General features: G+C 36.3%; 1 protein-coding gene across 1 annotated transcript in view; it reads right to left on the bottom strand.

The window, feature by feature from the left end:
* MYCBP2 (MYC binding protein 2) overlaps positions 1–16,831 on the bottom strand; it is a 344,646-nt gene that overhangs the window by 296,026 nt on the left and 31,789 nt on the right. The window contains exon 2 of the mRNA XM_044670580.1: positions 5,199–5,274. Coding sequence (XP_044526515.1) covers positions 5,199–5,274 — 76 coding nt within the window. The remainder of the gene's footprint in view (positions 1–5,198; positions 5,275–16,831) is intronic.

Genomic DNA, 16,831 nt, shown 5'->3' with positions numbered 1-16,831 from the left:
CTAAAATGATAGTAGGGGAGAGTAATGAATGTTGGAGGGGATGTGGCAAAATTGGGACATTAATGCATTGCTGGTGGAGTTGTGAACTGATCCAACCATTCTGGATGGCAATTTGGAACTATGCTCAAAGGGCTATAAAAGAATGCCTGCCCTTTGATCCAGCCATACCATTGTTGGGTTTGTACCCCAAAGAGATCATAGATAAACAGACTTGTACGAAAATATTTATAGCTGCGCTTTTTGTGGTGGCAAAGAACTGGAAAAGGAGGGTATGCCCTTCAATTGGGGAATGGCTGAACAAACTGTGGTATATGCTGGTGATGGAATACTATTGTGCTAAAAGGAATAATAAACTAGAGGAGTTCCAGGTGAACTGGAAAGACCTCCAGGATGCAGAGCGAAAGAAGCAGAGCCAAAAGAACACTGTACACAGAGACTGATATACTATGGTAAAATTCAAATACAATGGACTTCTGTACCAGCAGAAAGCAATGACACAGGACAGCTCTGAGGGATTTATGGTAAAGAACACTACCCACATTCAGAGGAAGAACTGCAGGAGAAGAAACACATAAGAAAAACAAGTGCTTGAACGCATGGGTTGAGGCAGACATGATTGGGGATGTAGACTCGAAACTACCACACCAATGCAACTATCAACAATTTGGAAATAGGTCTGGATCAATGACACATGTTAAAACCAGTGGAAATGTGCATCGGCCATGGGTGGGTGGGTGAAGGGGAAAGTAGGAGCATGAATCATGTAACCATGTTAAAAATGAATATTAATAAATGTTTAAAAAATTTTAAATATATATATACATATATATACACATATATATGTAGACCACCAAAACTAATTCCCCCATCCCATGTCCAAAAAGCTAAGTCTCAGTCTACATTTTAAGTCCACCACCTCTCTGGCAAGGAGTAGTTGGAGTGTTTCATCTTAAGACTTCTGAATTAATGGTTTAACAAAAGAGTTATAAAATCTCTCAGTTACTTGTCTCAAGAGTATTTCACTCTCTTTGTTCTGACAAGCATGTGGTCCATGTCTACAAATATATAAACCTTTCCAGAGATATTTTGACCATACAAATCACCAGAAATCTTTTGACAATTTGAATGTTTCCAATTTAACCTAACTATTACCAGGAAGACAATGACAATAGGAACTAAAAGGGATAGTACAAAAAGTAATGTTAGATGGCACAATAAAGTACTAGAGTTGGAGATCTGGCTCGGATACTTACTTGCTTGTAAACCTGAGCAAATCTGTTAGCCTTTTTGTTAGCCTAATTGAATCTATTGGTTTTCACATCTGTAAAGTGAAGATAATAAGTACTTCATGTTGAAGGTGGTAGAATGACATGAAATAAAGCAAATCTTAAAGCACTATATACATTTCAGAAATTATTAGAACTATGATGGTAATGATATAGTTTGGTGCTAGTGAAAATCAAGTCATTGTATGGAACATCATCCTTCTGAGGACAGCAACACAACAATAGATGTGTTCAATCCCCTCTTCCCTAGGATAGAAACATAATAGATAAAGCCAAAGGGATTTCATAATATTTTGACAAAACTATTAAACAGTTTTTGTCATCCTCTGAAATATAGTATTCTTCTGTTAACAAAGCGGACTACTCTAAACCACCAGTTACAAGTTCATTTACTCTAATACTTGGTATATCTGTTTATAAAAATTAGTTTTATCTCTAATATCTTAAAAGATATAACTTCTGGTTTTATTATCACTTAAACAATGCTGATTGAGGAAATTTAATATTATTTCTACATATATAGACACACTCTTCTTTAAAGCTTTGATTAGCCTCTTAGACTTTATGAAAGCTGAAATTTAATTTTGATAATCAATTTTGTATTATTTATTCAATAGTTTGGTTTTCAACACTACAACTAAAAAAAATACTTAAATAGTCAAAAGTTACACGGAATTGAAAGAGACCACTATAGTGTAAAAAAAAGTATAATTGTCCTATAATCTTCCAAAAATTGGGGATCAGTTCAAGATAAGTAAGATAATATATAAAATACTAAAGCCTACAGGCTTCAAAATTCTATCCTGTTTGTAAAGAAATTTGATAGTAAAGCATTAGGGAAGGCAGAGAGAATAAAGCAGTGGAATTAAAGTCAAGAAGCATTGGCTGAGTTCAAATCTCACCAATGATATCATCTGCATGATCCTGAACAAAACAATTAACCTCTATGTGCCTCAAACCAATACTTCTCTGGGTCTAAACTGCTATGCCACTAACAGGTTGTATCTGCAAAGGCAGAGTAAGTTCCCATAAAAAGGATTCTCTACAGTGAAAAAACCATAAATCCTTTGGACACAGATGTTAAATCCATATTTGTGGATCATGCCATCAAAATAATATTGGACTTAAGAGTCAGAAAGAGTTGAGTTCAAATACAACAGTCATTCCTATTGAAAACACTAGAAAATATAGGAATAGAAGGGCCTTTCCTAAAAATAATAAACAGAATCTATTTAAAACAATCAGCAAGCATCTGCAATGGGGACAAATTGGAAGCCTTCCAAATAAGACCAGGAGTGAAACGAGGATGCCCATTATTACTTCTATTATTTAACATTGTAGTATTAAAATAGGTAATGAGGAGACTGTCACTCTTTGTAGATCATATGATGGTCTACTTAAAGAATTCTAGAGAATCAACTAAAAAGGTAGTGGAAACTTTAACAAAGCTGTAGGATACAAAATAAACCTACATAAATCATCAGCATTTCTATATATTTCCAACACACCTAGCAGCAAGAGTTAGAAAGAGAAATTCCATTTAAAATCATCCTAAACAATATAAAATATTTAGGAATCTATTTGCCAAGACAAACATAGGAATTATATGAACACAACTACAAACCTTTCCACACAATTAAAACTAGAACTATTTATTACTAATTATTTAATTGGAAAAAACATTAATTGCTCATGGGTAGAATGAGCTAACATAATAAAAATGGCAATCCTGCCCAAATTAATTTACTTATTCAGTACCATACCTATCAAACTACCAAGAAACTTTTTTACTGAATTAGAAAAAATTATAACAAAGTTCATTTGGAAGAAGAAAAGATCAAGAATATCAAGGGAAATAATGAAAAAAAAATGTGAAGGATGGGGGCCTAGCATTATCAGATCTTAAACTGTACATTAAAGCAGTGATCATCAAAGCAATATGGTACTGGCTAAGAGACAGAAGGAAGGATCAGTGGAATAAAAAGGGTAAATGACCTCAGCAAGATAGTGTACTAAATAAACCCAAATATCCCAGCTTTGGGAACAAAAACCTACTATTTGAAAAAAATTGCTGGGAAAATTGGAAAATAGCATGGGAGAGATTAGGTTTAGTTCCATATCTCACAGGTGAAGGACTTGAATATAAAGAAGGAAGCTATAAGTAAATTAGGTGAGCATGCAATAGTTTATCTGTCAGATCTATGGGAAAGGAAAGATTTTAAGACCAAGCAAGAGATAATATTACAAAATGTAAAATGAATAATTTTTTTTACATTAAATTAAAAAGGGTTTGTACAAAGAAAACCAATGCAACCAAAATTAGAAGGGAAACAACAAAATTGGGAAAATATAACAAAAACCTCTGACAAAGATCTAATTACTCAAATTTATAAGGAGCTAAGTCAATTGTGCAAAAAATCAAGCCATTCCCAAATTGATAGATGGGCAAAGGATATGAATAGGCAATTTTCAGATAAAGCTAATATGATAACAAAGGAAAGTAATAAATGTTAGAGGGGATGTGGCAAAATCAGGACATTAATGCATTGCTGGTAGAGTTGTGAAATGATCCAATCATTCTGGAAGGCAATTTGCAACTATGCCCAAATAGCATTAAAAGACTATCTGCCCTTTGATCCAGCCATACCATAGTTGGATTTGTAACCCAAAGAGATAATAAAAATTGTTTGACAAAGCTATCTGCAGTGCAATCTCCACTGAGTTGAGCTGTATAAATGATTGTTATTGTATCATTAATTCATTCTCATTTAAATGCAGAGTTATGGAAGAAGAAAGATCTTCATCTTCTATCTCTTCCCTGGCCCTGACTGCTTTTTCTGGAGAAACAATGAGCTAAGAGGAAATAACTAAAGACTTTAAAAAAAGTTTGAAACTCATTTTGTCCATAGCCTTGACAATAGCTGGGAGGAAAACTCAGAACACTATTTAACTGTGTATACTTTGAACATGCATTCAAAAGTAGTTCACATTTCTCTTTTCCTACTCTAGAAAAATGGAATGTGATATTTTCTGAAAAATTCAAATGAAACACAAAACTAGTTCCATATAATGTTCCCTTCAAAGACAATTCCTATTCAAAATTATAAATAGCCTCCTATGATACTCTCCTAGAGTTGGCCGAAACTAAAATGGGCTGCCTTACAATGAACTCTCCGCTAGTGATCAGTTAATCATAATGAAAGGGGATCTGAAAAGGTCATTGTAGAAAGGCTTCCAATACTGGGCAAGATATTAAACTAATTACTTTCAAGAACACTTCCTATCTCTAAAGTAAATGCTAAACATACACAGAAGATTATATTTTCTGTATCTGGAAAAAGATGAAGAAATAAATTTCTATAAGATTTTAACCTTTAACTAAATAATAGATTATTAATAAGAACACTAGAAAAAAACAAATAGAAATTTCTCAAATCCAAGAGAAGGAACACCAGGGCTAAACAGTGAAAAATTTGCCTTTCTGAAGACATCAGAAGTCACAAAACTGCAGATTTTGAATGGCATTAAAAATAGTAACATCATTAACATTGTTTAAAGAAAAACAATGTCACTTTAGGGAGCTTCCTATTTTCTCTTGCCTATAAATAAATTTTAAAGATATAACACGATTATACATAATGTAGGGGAAGAATACTAAGGTGTGACTCAAAAGACCTGGGTTCTAGTCCTAATTCTGCCACTGTGACCTTGAATCACTTAACCTTTCTGTGATAGCATTCTTAGATGTAAAATGAGGTAGTTACACTCATTTCTATGATTCTTTTCACCATTAAGTCCTTTGAGTCTTCTATTTTTTTTTTACCTAACTGGTTTTTGTTTTTCTTTTTATTTGTCTTTAAAAGTTTTTGTCAAGTGGATATCTTAAGTTTATCTATATTGCCAGTCATTTACCTTGCTTCTTGTTTTCACTTTTGATTTAGTCTTCTGTTTCCTTTTCAGCTTTTTCTTATTTAAAATTTTCTTACTCCTAAAGAAAAAGAAAAATTATTTAGATTAAGATTTCCACTATTAAATAGAGCTATTAAAATAAGTAACATGAATCTAATAGACATTGGACAAAAGTAAATCCTAAGGCAATAATACCTTATATAGACCAAGACTTGTGTATATAAAACAAAATATATTCAATATATAATCCAAATATATAGATACATATAGAATACTAACTGTATTTTTATTAATATTTTGTCTAGTTAGATAACAAATTCAACAAATCTGTCCAAGTCCTTACTTACTATGTACAAGGTAACATAGTAGACACTGAGAAAAATACAAAGATACAGGCTCTGACTACAAAGAAATTACAATCCATTAGGAGAGAGTAAAACATGTATGTAACCGTAATACTACAAAATAGAAGGATAAGTACATAAGAGAAATATGGGGGGGTGGGATAGAAGAGTGTAGCAAATAGGAAATGTTGATCTCGGGCTAAAAAAATTAAATAAGGCTTCATGCTAAATAGAATGAATGTGAGGAGATAGAGGTAAGTGATATGAAACCTGGTTCCTATAAAACAATGCAAAAAGCTTAAGTGTCAAAGCTTAAGAAAACCAGGGACAGAATTCAGATTTCTGGTATTAAAGATGAAATGACAAAATTCAGCAAATGATCAGGGATGTTTCTGACAGCAAGGACTGTAATTGGCTTTTCTCTGTTTCCCCAGTCCGGTACATTGCACCTATATTTAACAGGTGCTCACTGACTACCCTCAAGGAACTCACATCTTAATAAGAATACTGAACTTAAATACAAAGTAGATGGCAGGTAATCTTAGAAGAAATGAATTAGAGGTAGAGGAAACAAGAAAAGACTCCTGGAAGATGGGGCTTGGGCTGACTTTTAAAATTATTTTTATTTTTTAAAAATATTTTTCCATGTTTACATGATTCATTTTCTTTCCTTCCCGTCTTCCCTCCCCCTCCCAGAGTCAATAAGCCCTTCTACTGGGTTATGCAAATATTACCACATATCTATTTCCATATTATTCATTTTTGTAATAGAGCAATCTTTTAAAACCAAAACCCAAATCATATATCCATATAAACAAATAAGTCATTTGTTTTTCTTCTGTGTTTTTACTCCCACAGTTCTTTCTCTCAATGTGGATAGCATTCTTTCTCATAAGTCCCTCGGGACTGTCTTGCAGTAGCAAAGTCCATTACATTGGATTGTGACACAATGTTTCACTTTCTGAATGCAGTTTTCTCTTGGTTCTGCTCATTTCTCTCTGCATTAGTTACTGGAGGTTCTTTCAGTTTATAGAGAAATCCTCCAGATCATCAGTCCTTACAGCACAGAGTATTCCATTATCATCATATGCCACAATTTGTTCAGTCATTCCCCAATCAAGGGAAACCTCCTCATTTTCCAGTTTTTTGCCACCACAGAGAACACAGCTATGAACATTTTTGTACAAACATTTTTCATTATTATCTCTTTACAGTACGAACCTTGGGCTGATTTTTAAAGGAAACCAGGAATTTTAAAACTTGAAGAGTCTGGGAGAAAGAGCATTCCAAGCAGAGAAAAAGCCAGGTCAAGGGAGATGAATTATTGTTTGTGTGGGTTAGCAAACAGTATGTTAGAAAGAATCTTCTTTGATTGAAAAGGTGAAAAGGAACTAGTTTGTGAAGAGCTTTTAATGCCAAAGAATTTTAAAATTGATCTTGCAGGCAATAGGAAGACAATGATATTTAATAAACATAGGGAGGGCATGGACAGAACTAAGATTTAGAAAAATTATTTTGGCAACTGTATAAAAGGTGGATTTGAGTGAGCAAAGGCTTAAGGAACAAAAAGTAATTAAATAGCTACTTCCAAAGGGCAGTTAGGTGCCTCAGTGGATTGAGAGCAAGATCCAGAGATGCAAAGACTTGGATTCAAATCTGGTCATGGACACTTCCTAGCTGTGTGACCCTAGCAGGTCATTTAACCCCCATGCCTAGCTCTTACCACTCTTCTGTCTTGGAACCAAATACACTGTATTTGGTTCCAAGACAGAAGGTATGAGTTTTTTAAAATAATAAAATTTTAAAAATTAAGAGCTATTGTCATTGTCTAGGAAAAGAAGAAAAGATCCTGAAGTAGGGAGGTGACTGTGTGACAGAGCAGACATAAGGAACAAATGCTGTGGGGAGAGAAATTCCAAGATTTGGCAGGTGACTAGACAGATGGGGTAAGTGAGAAGATAATACTGAGGCTGTGAGCCAGTGAGTAGAGAGATAGAAGTACCTTTTACAATACTAAAAAGTTAAGGAAGTGGAAAGGTGAGGTTTTGGTGGAGGAAAATGCTAAATTTTACGTTAGACCTAATAGAGTTTGAAATATCTCTAGGACATTTAATTCAAAAATGGGGATGGGGATGGAGATTGGGGAGAGGGGGGAGAAGTGTCCAATGAGAGTAATGTGGAACTGGAAGTCAGAAGTTAGATTAGAACTAGATAAATAAACCTGGCTATCATCTCCTTATAAATAATTGAGCTGATGGGATCCTGAGTAATGAGAGTAATGAAAAGAGTAGAGAGAGAAAAGAGAAAAAGAGACCAAGAAAGAGCCTTGGAGGACAACCACATTTGGTAGGTGTGACCTACATGAAGATCAAGCAAAATAGACTGAAAAGGACCAGTCAGATATGTAGGAAGAAAACCAGAATATAGCAGTCACAAAATCTGGAAAGGCAAAAGTAATCAGAAGAAGAAAGTTATCAACAGTGTCAAGTGTTACAGAAAGGTCAAAAGAATGAAGTTAGAAGAGTTCATTAGTCTTGGAAATCAAGAGATCAATAGTAGCTTTGGGGAATACTATCAGTTAAATAATGAGATTGGAAACCAGATGGTAGACAGCATACAAGAGAAGTTGACATACCAACAGGTAGCTTTTTCTTTTCCGAATAGTTAAGCAAAGAAGAGAGGCAAAGATAAAGGGGTGACAGCTGGCTAGTCTGCTGGAAATAATGAGGGCTTTTTTGCGTGTTATAGAGACATGGAAATGATCTTTTAGGCAGCAGGAAAGAAGTCTGTAGATTAGAAGATAGAAAATTAAAGTGGTAATGATGGTGGGAACAGTATGCTGGCAAATGTGAAAGGAGATGGGATCGTGGGAACATGTAGAGGTATTGGCCTGACAGACAGATGAAGCCTCCTCAACAACATCAGAGATATGAATAAAGGAGGAGCTAAGTGGGTAAGGATCACAGTCAGCACAGTTTCATTCATGGTTTCCTCTAATTTCATGCAATAATGTGTTAGTAAAAACAAAGAAATATGGTAGGGAGCAATGCAGAGTTAAGATTTGGTAAAGCAAGATCAGCAACAGAATATGGATGCAAGGGATTCAAGAGTAAAGGAGAAGATAAAGTCAAACTCTTTTACCCAGGGTTCTAGACTGAGAAGGCAAAATAGTCTAGTCAAGGCATGGATGATAAGTTTGGGACAGTACTAAGGGATAGAAGGATTTTAGGTCATGACAAGGCAATACAGAAAGATAATATGATCAAATAAAGGAAATTCAGATTTTCAGAACATGTATATGGAACACTTCTGATCAAGATTATAACTAATCATTTGTGAAAGTGAAAGACACTGGAAAAGTAGGCCATGAACTTAGTAATAAGAAAAATATAGGGGCAGCTGGGTAGCTCTGTGAATTGAGAGTCAGGCCTAGAGACGGGAGGTCCTAGGTTCAAATCCGGCCTCAGACACTTCCCAGCTGTGTGACCCTGGGCAAGTCACTTGACCCCCATTGCCCACCCTTACCACTCTTCCACCAAGGAGCCAATACACAGAAGTTAAGGGTTTAAAAAAAAAAAAGAAAAATATACATTAAACAACCCTAAGGTTTATCTCATATCATGAAAATTGGTCAAGATGACAAAATAGGAAATAGTCTGTGGTGGAAGAGCTGAAGAAAGACAGATGACTATTGGGAGTTATGAATTGGTCAAATATTTCTGAAAATTTTGAAGTATTACCCTGTGTAATGGTTATAATGGGTGGTTGCCAAAATTGTAATTAACACTAAAGTCACAAGACTGTTAATAGCTAGATTTATTAGTAAGAAAAAGAAAATAGAGAGAAATATAGAAAGAAAGTGAAGAATTTCCTAGCCTAATAATCCAGAGCCTAACAACTCAGTATCTGTCTCTCGGTCTCAGAAAACAATACCCCCCTCCAAGCTTTCTGCTGGGTATCATCTTATAAATCCTTACTCCCATCTACTAGCTCTCATATATCACTCCCCAGGAATCAATCCCAGTTCCACAATTAGCCTGGCACCACCCAGTGGGGCAGTGCCTCTAAGATCAATTTTGTGGTTGCTGACTGACCCAAATTCAAAACAAAAGGAAGGGAAGTCTAAATCACTGATTGATCATATCAAAATACAAATTCCCTTCTCATAATCCTCCCTGTGATTCTTTTGGGAGATGAGCATGTTAAAATCTCCCCCAATTAAGGATCTTGGGAGATTAACATGCCTAGTCTCCCCAATGAATCATTCAAATAATCAGCCTATACCTCTAAAGATTCTCCCACTAGAGGTGCATAAAACACTGCACTTTCTAAAGGGAAATTAGAGCAAGTTGGGAACAAGAGGGAAAAAAAAGGGAAAAAAAACAAAAACAATAATTGGTAGGCACATTAACAAAAAGCCAATTAGGGGGCAGTCCCCTTTGACATAAGAATTTACATTCAGAATAAATGTGTTCAACCCCCGTCAGTTCAGTTCATTCTGGATCTCTTACTGCAGCATATGGCTTCCGCAGGTATCTCCATGGCACCATTTTCAAAAAAGTTCTCCTTCCTGATTCAAGGTGCTGGCAAGTCTCTTCTCCTAAAATTCCTCCAAAATATTTTCAAACTCTGGATTTTAGAAGAACCATATAATTAAAAGCATGTACCTGTGTCCCAGAAATGTCTCTACTGAACATATATATCCCAAAGAATGTCAAAGGCAATGATTTCTCTATTTAATTTGGAAATAGAGAAAAAAATTGTGGTATATTGTAGTGCAACAGGTCAGCCCTGCAAATCCTTGCTAAATGTAATGGATTATTATACCATAAGAAAAGATAAATGCAAAGAACTCAAAAGAAACATGAGAAGATTAGTATGAAATGTTAACTTTTTGAAGTTACCAGAAAAAAGCAAAAATTGTCAATAAAACTTTATTTTTAAACAAATGGCCTGGCTTAAATGATCTCTAACATCCCTTTCCAGCTGTAAGATTCTGAAATATTATTTTACAGTAACAATATTTATGTCTTAATAATTCATATAACTATTTAGAATCAAACAATGTATAAATAATAACTGTAAAGCAAAGTATAAGATGTTTAAATATATGAAAATATTATATAGTAATATCTAAAACTAACTTCTAACAAACATCTTCCTATTACCAAACTAAAAAAGTTTGTGTATAAAAAGGATTCACCAAGTCATTCCCCAATTGATAAATGTTCAAAAGATATGAAGGGGCAGTTTTCAAATGAAGAAATCAAAATTATCAAAAATCATATGAAAAAATGTTCTAAATCTCTCTTAGAGAAGTGCAAATTAAAACAACTCTGAGGTACTACCTCACATCTATCAGATTGGCCAATATGATGGTAAAAATAAATGATAAATGTTGGAGAGAATGTGGCAAAATTGGGACACTAATACATTACTGGTGGAGTTGTGGACTGATCCAACCATTCTAGAGGGCAATTTGGATGTATGCCCAAAGGGCTATGAAAGAATGCATACCTTTTGCTTTAGCAATACCACTACTAGGTCTGTATTCCAAAGAGATTTTTAAAAAATGAGAAAGGACCTTTCTGTACAAAAATATTAATACCTGCTCTTTTTGTGGTGGCAAAGAATTGGAAACTAAAGGGATAAGCCTCAACTGGAGAAAAGCTGAAGAAATGTGGTAAATGATGGTGATGAAATACTAATGTGCTATAAGGAATGATGAACAGGATGATTTCAAGAAAGAGCTGGAAAGAGCTATATGAACTGATGCAGAGGGAAATAAGCAGAACCAGGAGAACATTATACACAGTAAATGCAATACTATAGAATAACCAAATATGATGGACTCTGCTACTAACAGCAATACAATGATTCAGGACAATTCTGAGGACATATGAAAAAGAATGCTATCTACCTCCAGAGAAAGAACTTTTGGAGTAGGAATGCAGTTGAAAACAAATGACTTATTTGTTTTGGGGAGGATATATGTTTTGGAGTTTTGTTTTAATAAAATTATTCACTTACAAATAGTTGATTTTTGTCCCAAAAGTTGGGCTCTTTGGGTTTATCCTATACTGTCTTGCTGATGTCATTTACTCCAAGTCTATTCCACTGATCCTCCCTTCTGTCTCTTAGCCAATACCATACCGTTTTTTTTTCCAGTACTTTTTTTTATTAAAACCCTTAACTTCAGTGCATTTTCTGATAGGTGGAAGAGTGGTAAGGGTGGGCAATGGGGGTCAAGTGACTTGCCCAGGGTCACACAGCTGGGAAGTGTCTGAGGCCGGATTTGAACCCAGGACCTCCCGTCTCCAGACCTGACTCTCAATCCACTGAGCTACCCAGCTGCCCCTACATACCATTTTGATGACTGCTGCTATATAGTATAGTTTAATATGGTACTGCTAGGCCACCTTACTTAACATTTTTTTTTCATTATCTCCTCCCTTGATATTCTTGATCTTTTGTTATTCCAAATGAACTATTTATAGCTGCGCTTTTTGTGGTGGCAAAAAACTGGAAAATGAGGGTATGCCCTTCAATTGGGGAATGGCTTAACAAATTGTGGTATATGCTGGTGATGGAATACTTTTGCGCTCAAAGGAATAATAAACTGGAGAAGTTCCAAGTGAACTGGAAAGACCTCCAGGAACTGATGCAGAGTGAAAGGAACAGAGCCAGAAGAACACTGTACACAGAGACTGATATACTATGGTAAAATCGAATGTAATGGACTTCTGTACTAGCAGCAATGCAATGACACAAGATAGCTCTAAGGGATGTATGGTAAAGAACGCTACCCACATTCAGAGGAAGAACAGCAGGAGTGGAAACACAGAAGAAAAGCAACTGCTTGAACACATGAGTTGAGGCAGGCATGATTGGGGATGTAGACTCAAAAATACCACTCCAATGCAACTATCAACAATTTGGAAATAGGTCTTGATCAATGACAAAACCAGTGGAAATGCGCATCAGCTATGGGGGAGGGGGCAGGGGGGGGTGAAGGGGAAAGTAAGAGCATGAATCATGTAACCATGTTAACTTTTCTAAAAATTAAAAATTATTAAAGGAAAAAATATTCAAAAAAAATTATTCACTTACAAAAATGAATAATATGGAAATAAATTTACAGACTGAATTGCTTAAAAGCTCTGGGAAGGAGGAGAGAGACAATATGGATCATATAACTTTGAAAACTTATGTGGAAGTTTGTAAAAAAAAATGAATTCAAAATGTATCTATTCTTTACATTATCAAGCTTACTTTCCATAGGATAGATGCAGTCAAGAGAAAAAGCACTGGACCTGTGGGGCCAAGAAGACTGGGTCTCTGCAGCAAGGTGTCTCAGTGGATTGAGTGCCAGGCCTAGAGATAGGAGATTCTGTTTTCAATTCTGGCTTCAGACACCTCCTAACTGTGTGACTCTGAACAAGTTCACTTAAGCCTCATTGCCTGGCCCTTACCTCTCTCTTCTGCCTTGGGACCAATATATGATATTGATTCAAAGATGACAGGTAAGTGTTTAAAAAAAAAAGAAGAACAGAATCATCACAAAAATGGTAGCCACTCCTCAAATTAGGACTATGATAAAATGTACTCCTTTAGGACTGACTCTCTTCCTCCTCTCTAATTTTTTCCACATTACTGTTGATTACAAAAACACTATATACAAACTGAAACTTTACTATATAAAAGACAGTCTCCTTCTTCTGTGTAATTAATGTAATAGTACAGTACTGCAACCTAGAATTTGAATTATTCCTGAATGAATCTGGGAGGACCAAGAGTCTTAGTACAAAAATAGAAAATTGCTATTTACATATATCCTAGTATAGCAATTAGTGATAGAAAAGAAGTAAAGTTAACAGTTTTAGCAAGAATAGAAATAGAAAAGTTTTTAAAGGATAACCTACATATATGCAAAGATAGAAAGTCCTCTAGTTTTTTACCAAAAGTTAGATATATACTAAAATAAAATTGTAGGGAGAGCCAATCCTCTTCATCTCTTACTTTGTTGAAAGCAATCAAACTATAGCCACCTTTACCATTATTTCTAGAAAGTGTGAAGATAGGATTAACTCTCCCCTTCTCTATTTTAACTAAACAAATCAAGAACTCAAAGCACCCCTACTTAACACTAAGTAAGAGAATTCATAGTCACTAAAGTAAGCTCATACCTCCAAAGGTCACTCCCCACCTCCCCTTGGGCAGTGCTAGGCAAACTGAAAGAGTGCAACTGGTTCCCTTAAGTGGGGGAGCACCAGGAAGTGACATTGAGAAAACTGCTTTATAAAGGCCAGCCTGCGGACTTATTCACTCTCTCTGTATAGGTGAGCCTGACTGGAGAAAGAGACTCTTTCCCTGGATCCTGCCTCAGCTTGTGGTGGTGAGTGGAGTGAAAGATTCCTTCCTTGGTTCTTCAGTGAGGAGACCCTCTCTGCTCCTTGGAGCAGAGGTGAGACACTCCCTTTGGCGTGAATTCTGGTGGGATTCTTGGCAGTCTTAGCCTCCAATGCACTGAAAGTTCTCAGTGGATTCTTCATAGTCTCCTGTCTCTTCAAATTTCAGCTTCCTGATAAGGACTTTGGATTCTAGTGAGATTAGCTTTTGATTCACATTTGCAGTCTGGAGACATTAGGATTAAATTAGGGTATTTGTAGCTAGTCAGTACTTTCTGTCTCTATCTACGTTTTCCCACTTTCACTCTTTCCACCTCCTTGTAAATAAAGCTGTTAAAAGTCATTTTGACTTAACCTGTAATACTTTTAAATTGGTAACCACAATATTACTTCGGATTTTTCATATTAGCATAAAACCTAAATTTAATTTCTTACAAAAGAATCTGTCATTCCATTCATTGCCCTATGGTTTTACTGACTACTACTCTCCCTGGCGGGGACAGTCTATCTCTTGTTGGATCTCGAGTACTTCACACCAGCTAGGTTTAGAGGGCTTACTTGTAATTGATTCTAAAAAAGAAGGTAAGGGCATTAAGAAAAAAAATTTCTGATTTGAGGCAATACTGAAGGACTATTTTGAATAAGAAATAAACTGGAAAATTCAGAAAAGGAAGCCAATTCCCCACTCTCACCCGACTCCCTCAATACTTATGTTTTCTAAAAGTTAGTGTTATATGAAAAGCTTTATTTAAACCCACACCCAGTTAATACACTCAGAGGGCATCTCACAATTCACAACTAGGGACTGGGAGAAAAGTACAGAATTTTAAAATGTAAAAAAAATGGTTTTAGCAGAACAAAAACAGGTGGCTCACTGGATATGGACCCCAGGCAATAGTTTGTTGACCTTTGTTTTAAGGACAGAGGCACTTAGGAGTAGTGGTTAACTCTATGGGATGAATTTCATCCTCAAAAAAATGAGAAAAGCATTGTAAAGACACAGTGAACTTTGGATGAAGGCAAATGTATGAAGACAGTATAAATAAACTCCATCTTCTCAATTAATTCAACAAACATTTAAATGCCTACTATGTAAAAAAAGGGAGCAGTTAGGTGGCATGGTGGATAGAGTGCCAGGCCTGAAGTCAGAAAGACTTATCTTCCTGAGTTCAAGTCTGGCTTAAGATACTAGTCAAGACACTTCACCCTCTTTGCCCTAATTTTCCTCATCTATAAAAATGAACTGGAGAAGGAAATGGCAAACTACTCTTTTATGCCAATAAAAAACCAAACTGAGTTGTGAAAAGTCAGACATGACTGAAACAAAACTGAACTGATGTGCAAAATACTATACTAGACATTGAGACTTTAAAAAAAAACTTCTGCCCTTGAGGAGCTTACATTGTACTTGGTAGAATAAGACAAGCACACCAATTTGTCTAATACAAGGTTATTTTGTGATGGGAACAATGAGATCAGACAGTGTACTCTAGGTCAAGTAAAGGAAGGAGAATACATTTTCCACTAGATGACTAGAGGTTTTATTTGGGTGAGATAAAATCTGAGCTGAGCCTTGAAGAAAGATAAAAGATTCTAAAAGGCACATTAAAAAGAGATAGTTCAGGGGCAGCTGGGTAGCTCTGTGAATTGAGAGTCAGGCCTAGAGACGGGAGGTCCTAGGTTCAAATCCGGCCTTAGCCACTTCCCTGTGTGACCCGGGGCAAGTCACTTGACCCCCATTGCCCACCCTTACCAATCTTCCATCTATAAGGCAATACACTGAAGTACAAGGGCTTAAAAAAAAAAAGATAGTTCAGTACTGGTATAGTAAACAGCTTGCACAAATGAACTGAGATGCAAAAAGCATGATTAGTTTGGAGAAAAGCTAAGAGTCTAGTTTGGCTGACAACAAAAATGCATGTTAAAGAAAGGTGTATATATGAATGAATGAGTGAATAAATAAAATTGTTAGAAGGTTAAAATCAGATAGATTATAGTCTTAAATTTCAGTATAACAAGTTTTCATTTTACCCTGTAAACAATGGGGAGCTATCAGTAAGTTTTGAGCAATGTTCATTAGGAAGAATATTTTGGCAGATATTTAAAGAATTGGTTGGAGAGGGGAAAGACTACTTAGAAGACTAGTTACGAGATCATCTCCAGGAACAAAAATAAAATCTTCTGTTTTGTATCTCAAGCCTTCATAACCCACCCACTCCCTCCTTTATCCTATACCAGTGATGGCAAACCTTTTAGAGACAGAATACTGCCTCCCCGCTCAGAGACCATGTGCCATGCCCCTTCTCCCAACCAAGTGCCAGGCGCATTCTGCCCATCCCCATTACCCCACACAGGGGAGGAAGGAAGTGCTCCCATTGGACTGCTGGGCAGAGGGGTAGGTGAAGTGATAAATGGCCTCAGTGAGTGTAGAGAGGGGGAGAGAGTGGCCTGAGCACTCTGCTCCCCTCCAGGTCTGCCTCTTGTGAGCCACCCACCTTAGCCTCTGTGTGCTCCCACTGGCTGCTGGGCAGAGGGGCAGGGATGTGAAAAAATGTCAGACTCATGGAAAAGGGGAGGGAGGCAGCTCCACCCGAATCCCTCTGCCTTTCTAATAACAAACTGGGGGGGGAGGGGAGCACACAGGGGGCACATGCCCACAGAGAGCCCTCTGTGTGCCATCTTTAGCACCCATGCCATAGGTTCACCATTACTGCCCTGTAGTATCAATACCTATATGTAGTCTGAGGTCCAGTGACACTGGCCACCTTGCCATTCCTTGTACAAGATATTCTATGTGGGGCACTTTTCCTAGTTGTCCCTCATGCCTGGCATACTCTCTCTCCTCATCTCCATCTTCTAGTCTCCCTGGCTTTCCAGTCTCAGC

This window comes from Gracilinanus agilis, chromosome 3 (genome assembly GCF_016433145.1).
Source record: "Gracilinanus agilis isolate LMUSP501 chromosome 3, AgileGrace, whole genome shotgun sequence".
In the NCBI taxonomy this organism is placed as follows: Eukaryota; Metazoa; Chordata; class Mammalia; order Didelphimorphia; family Didelphidae; genus Gracilinanus; species Gracilinanus agilis.
Note: the sequence above shows the minus strand (reverse complement) of the source record. Positions and strands in the feature narration are given on the sequence as shown.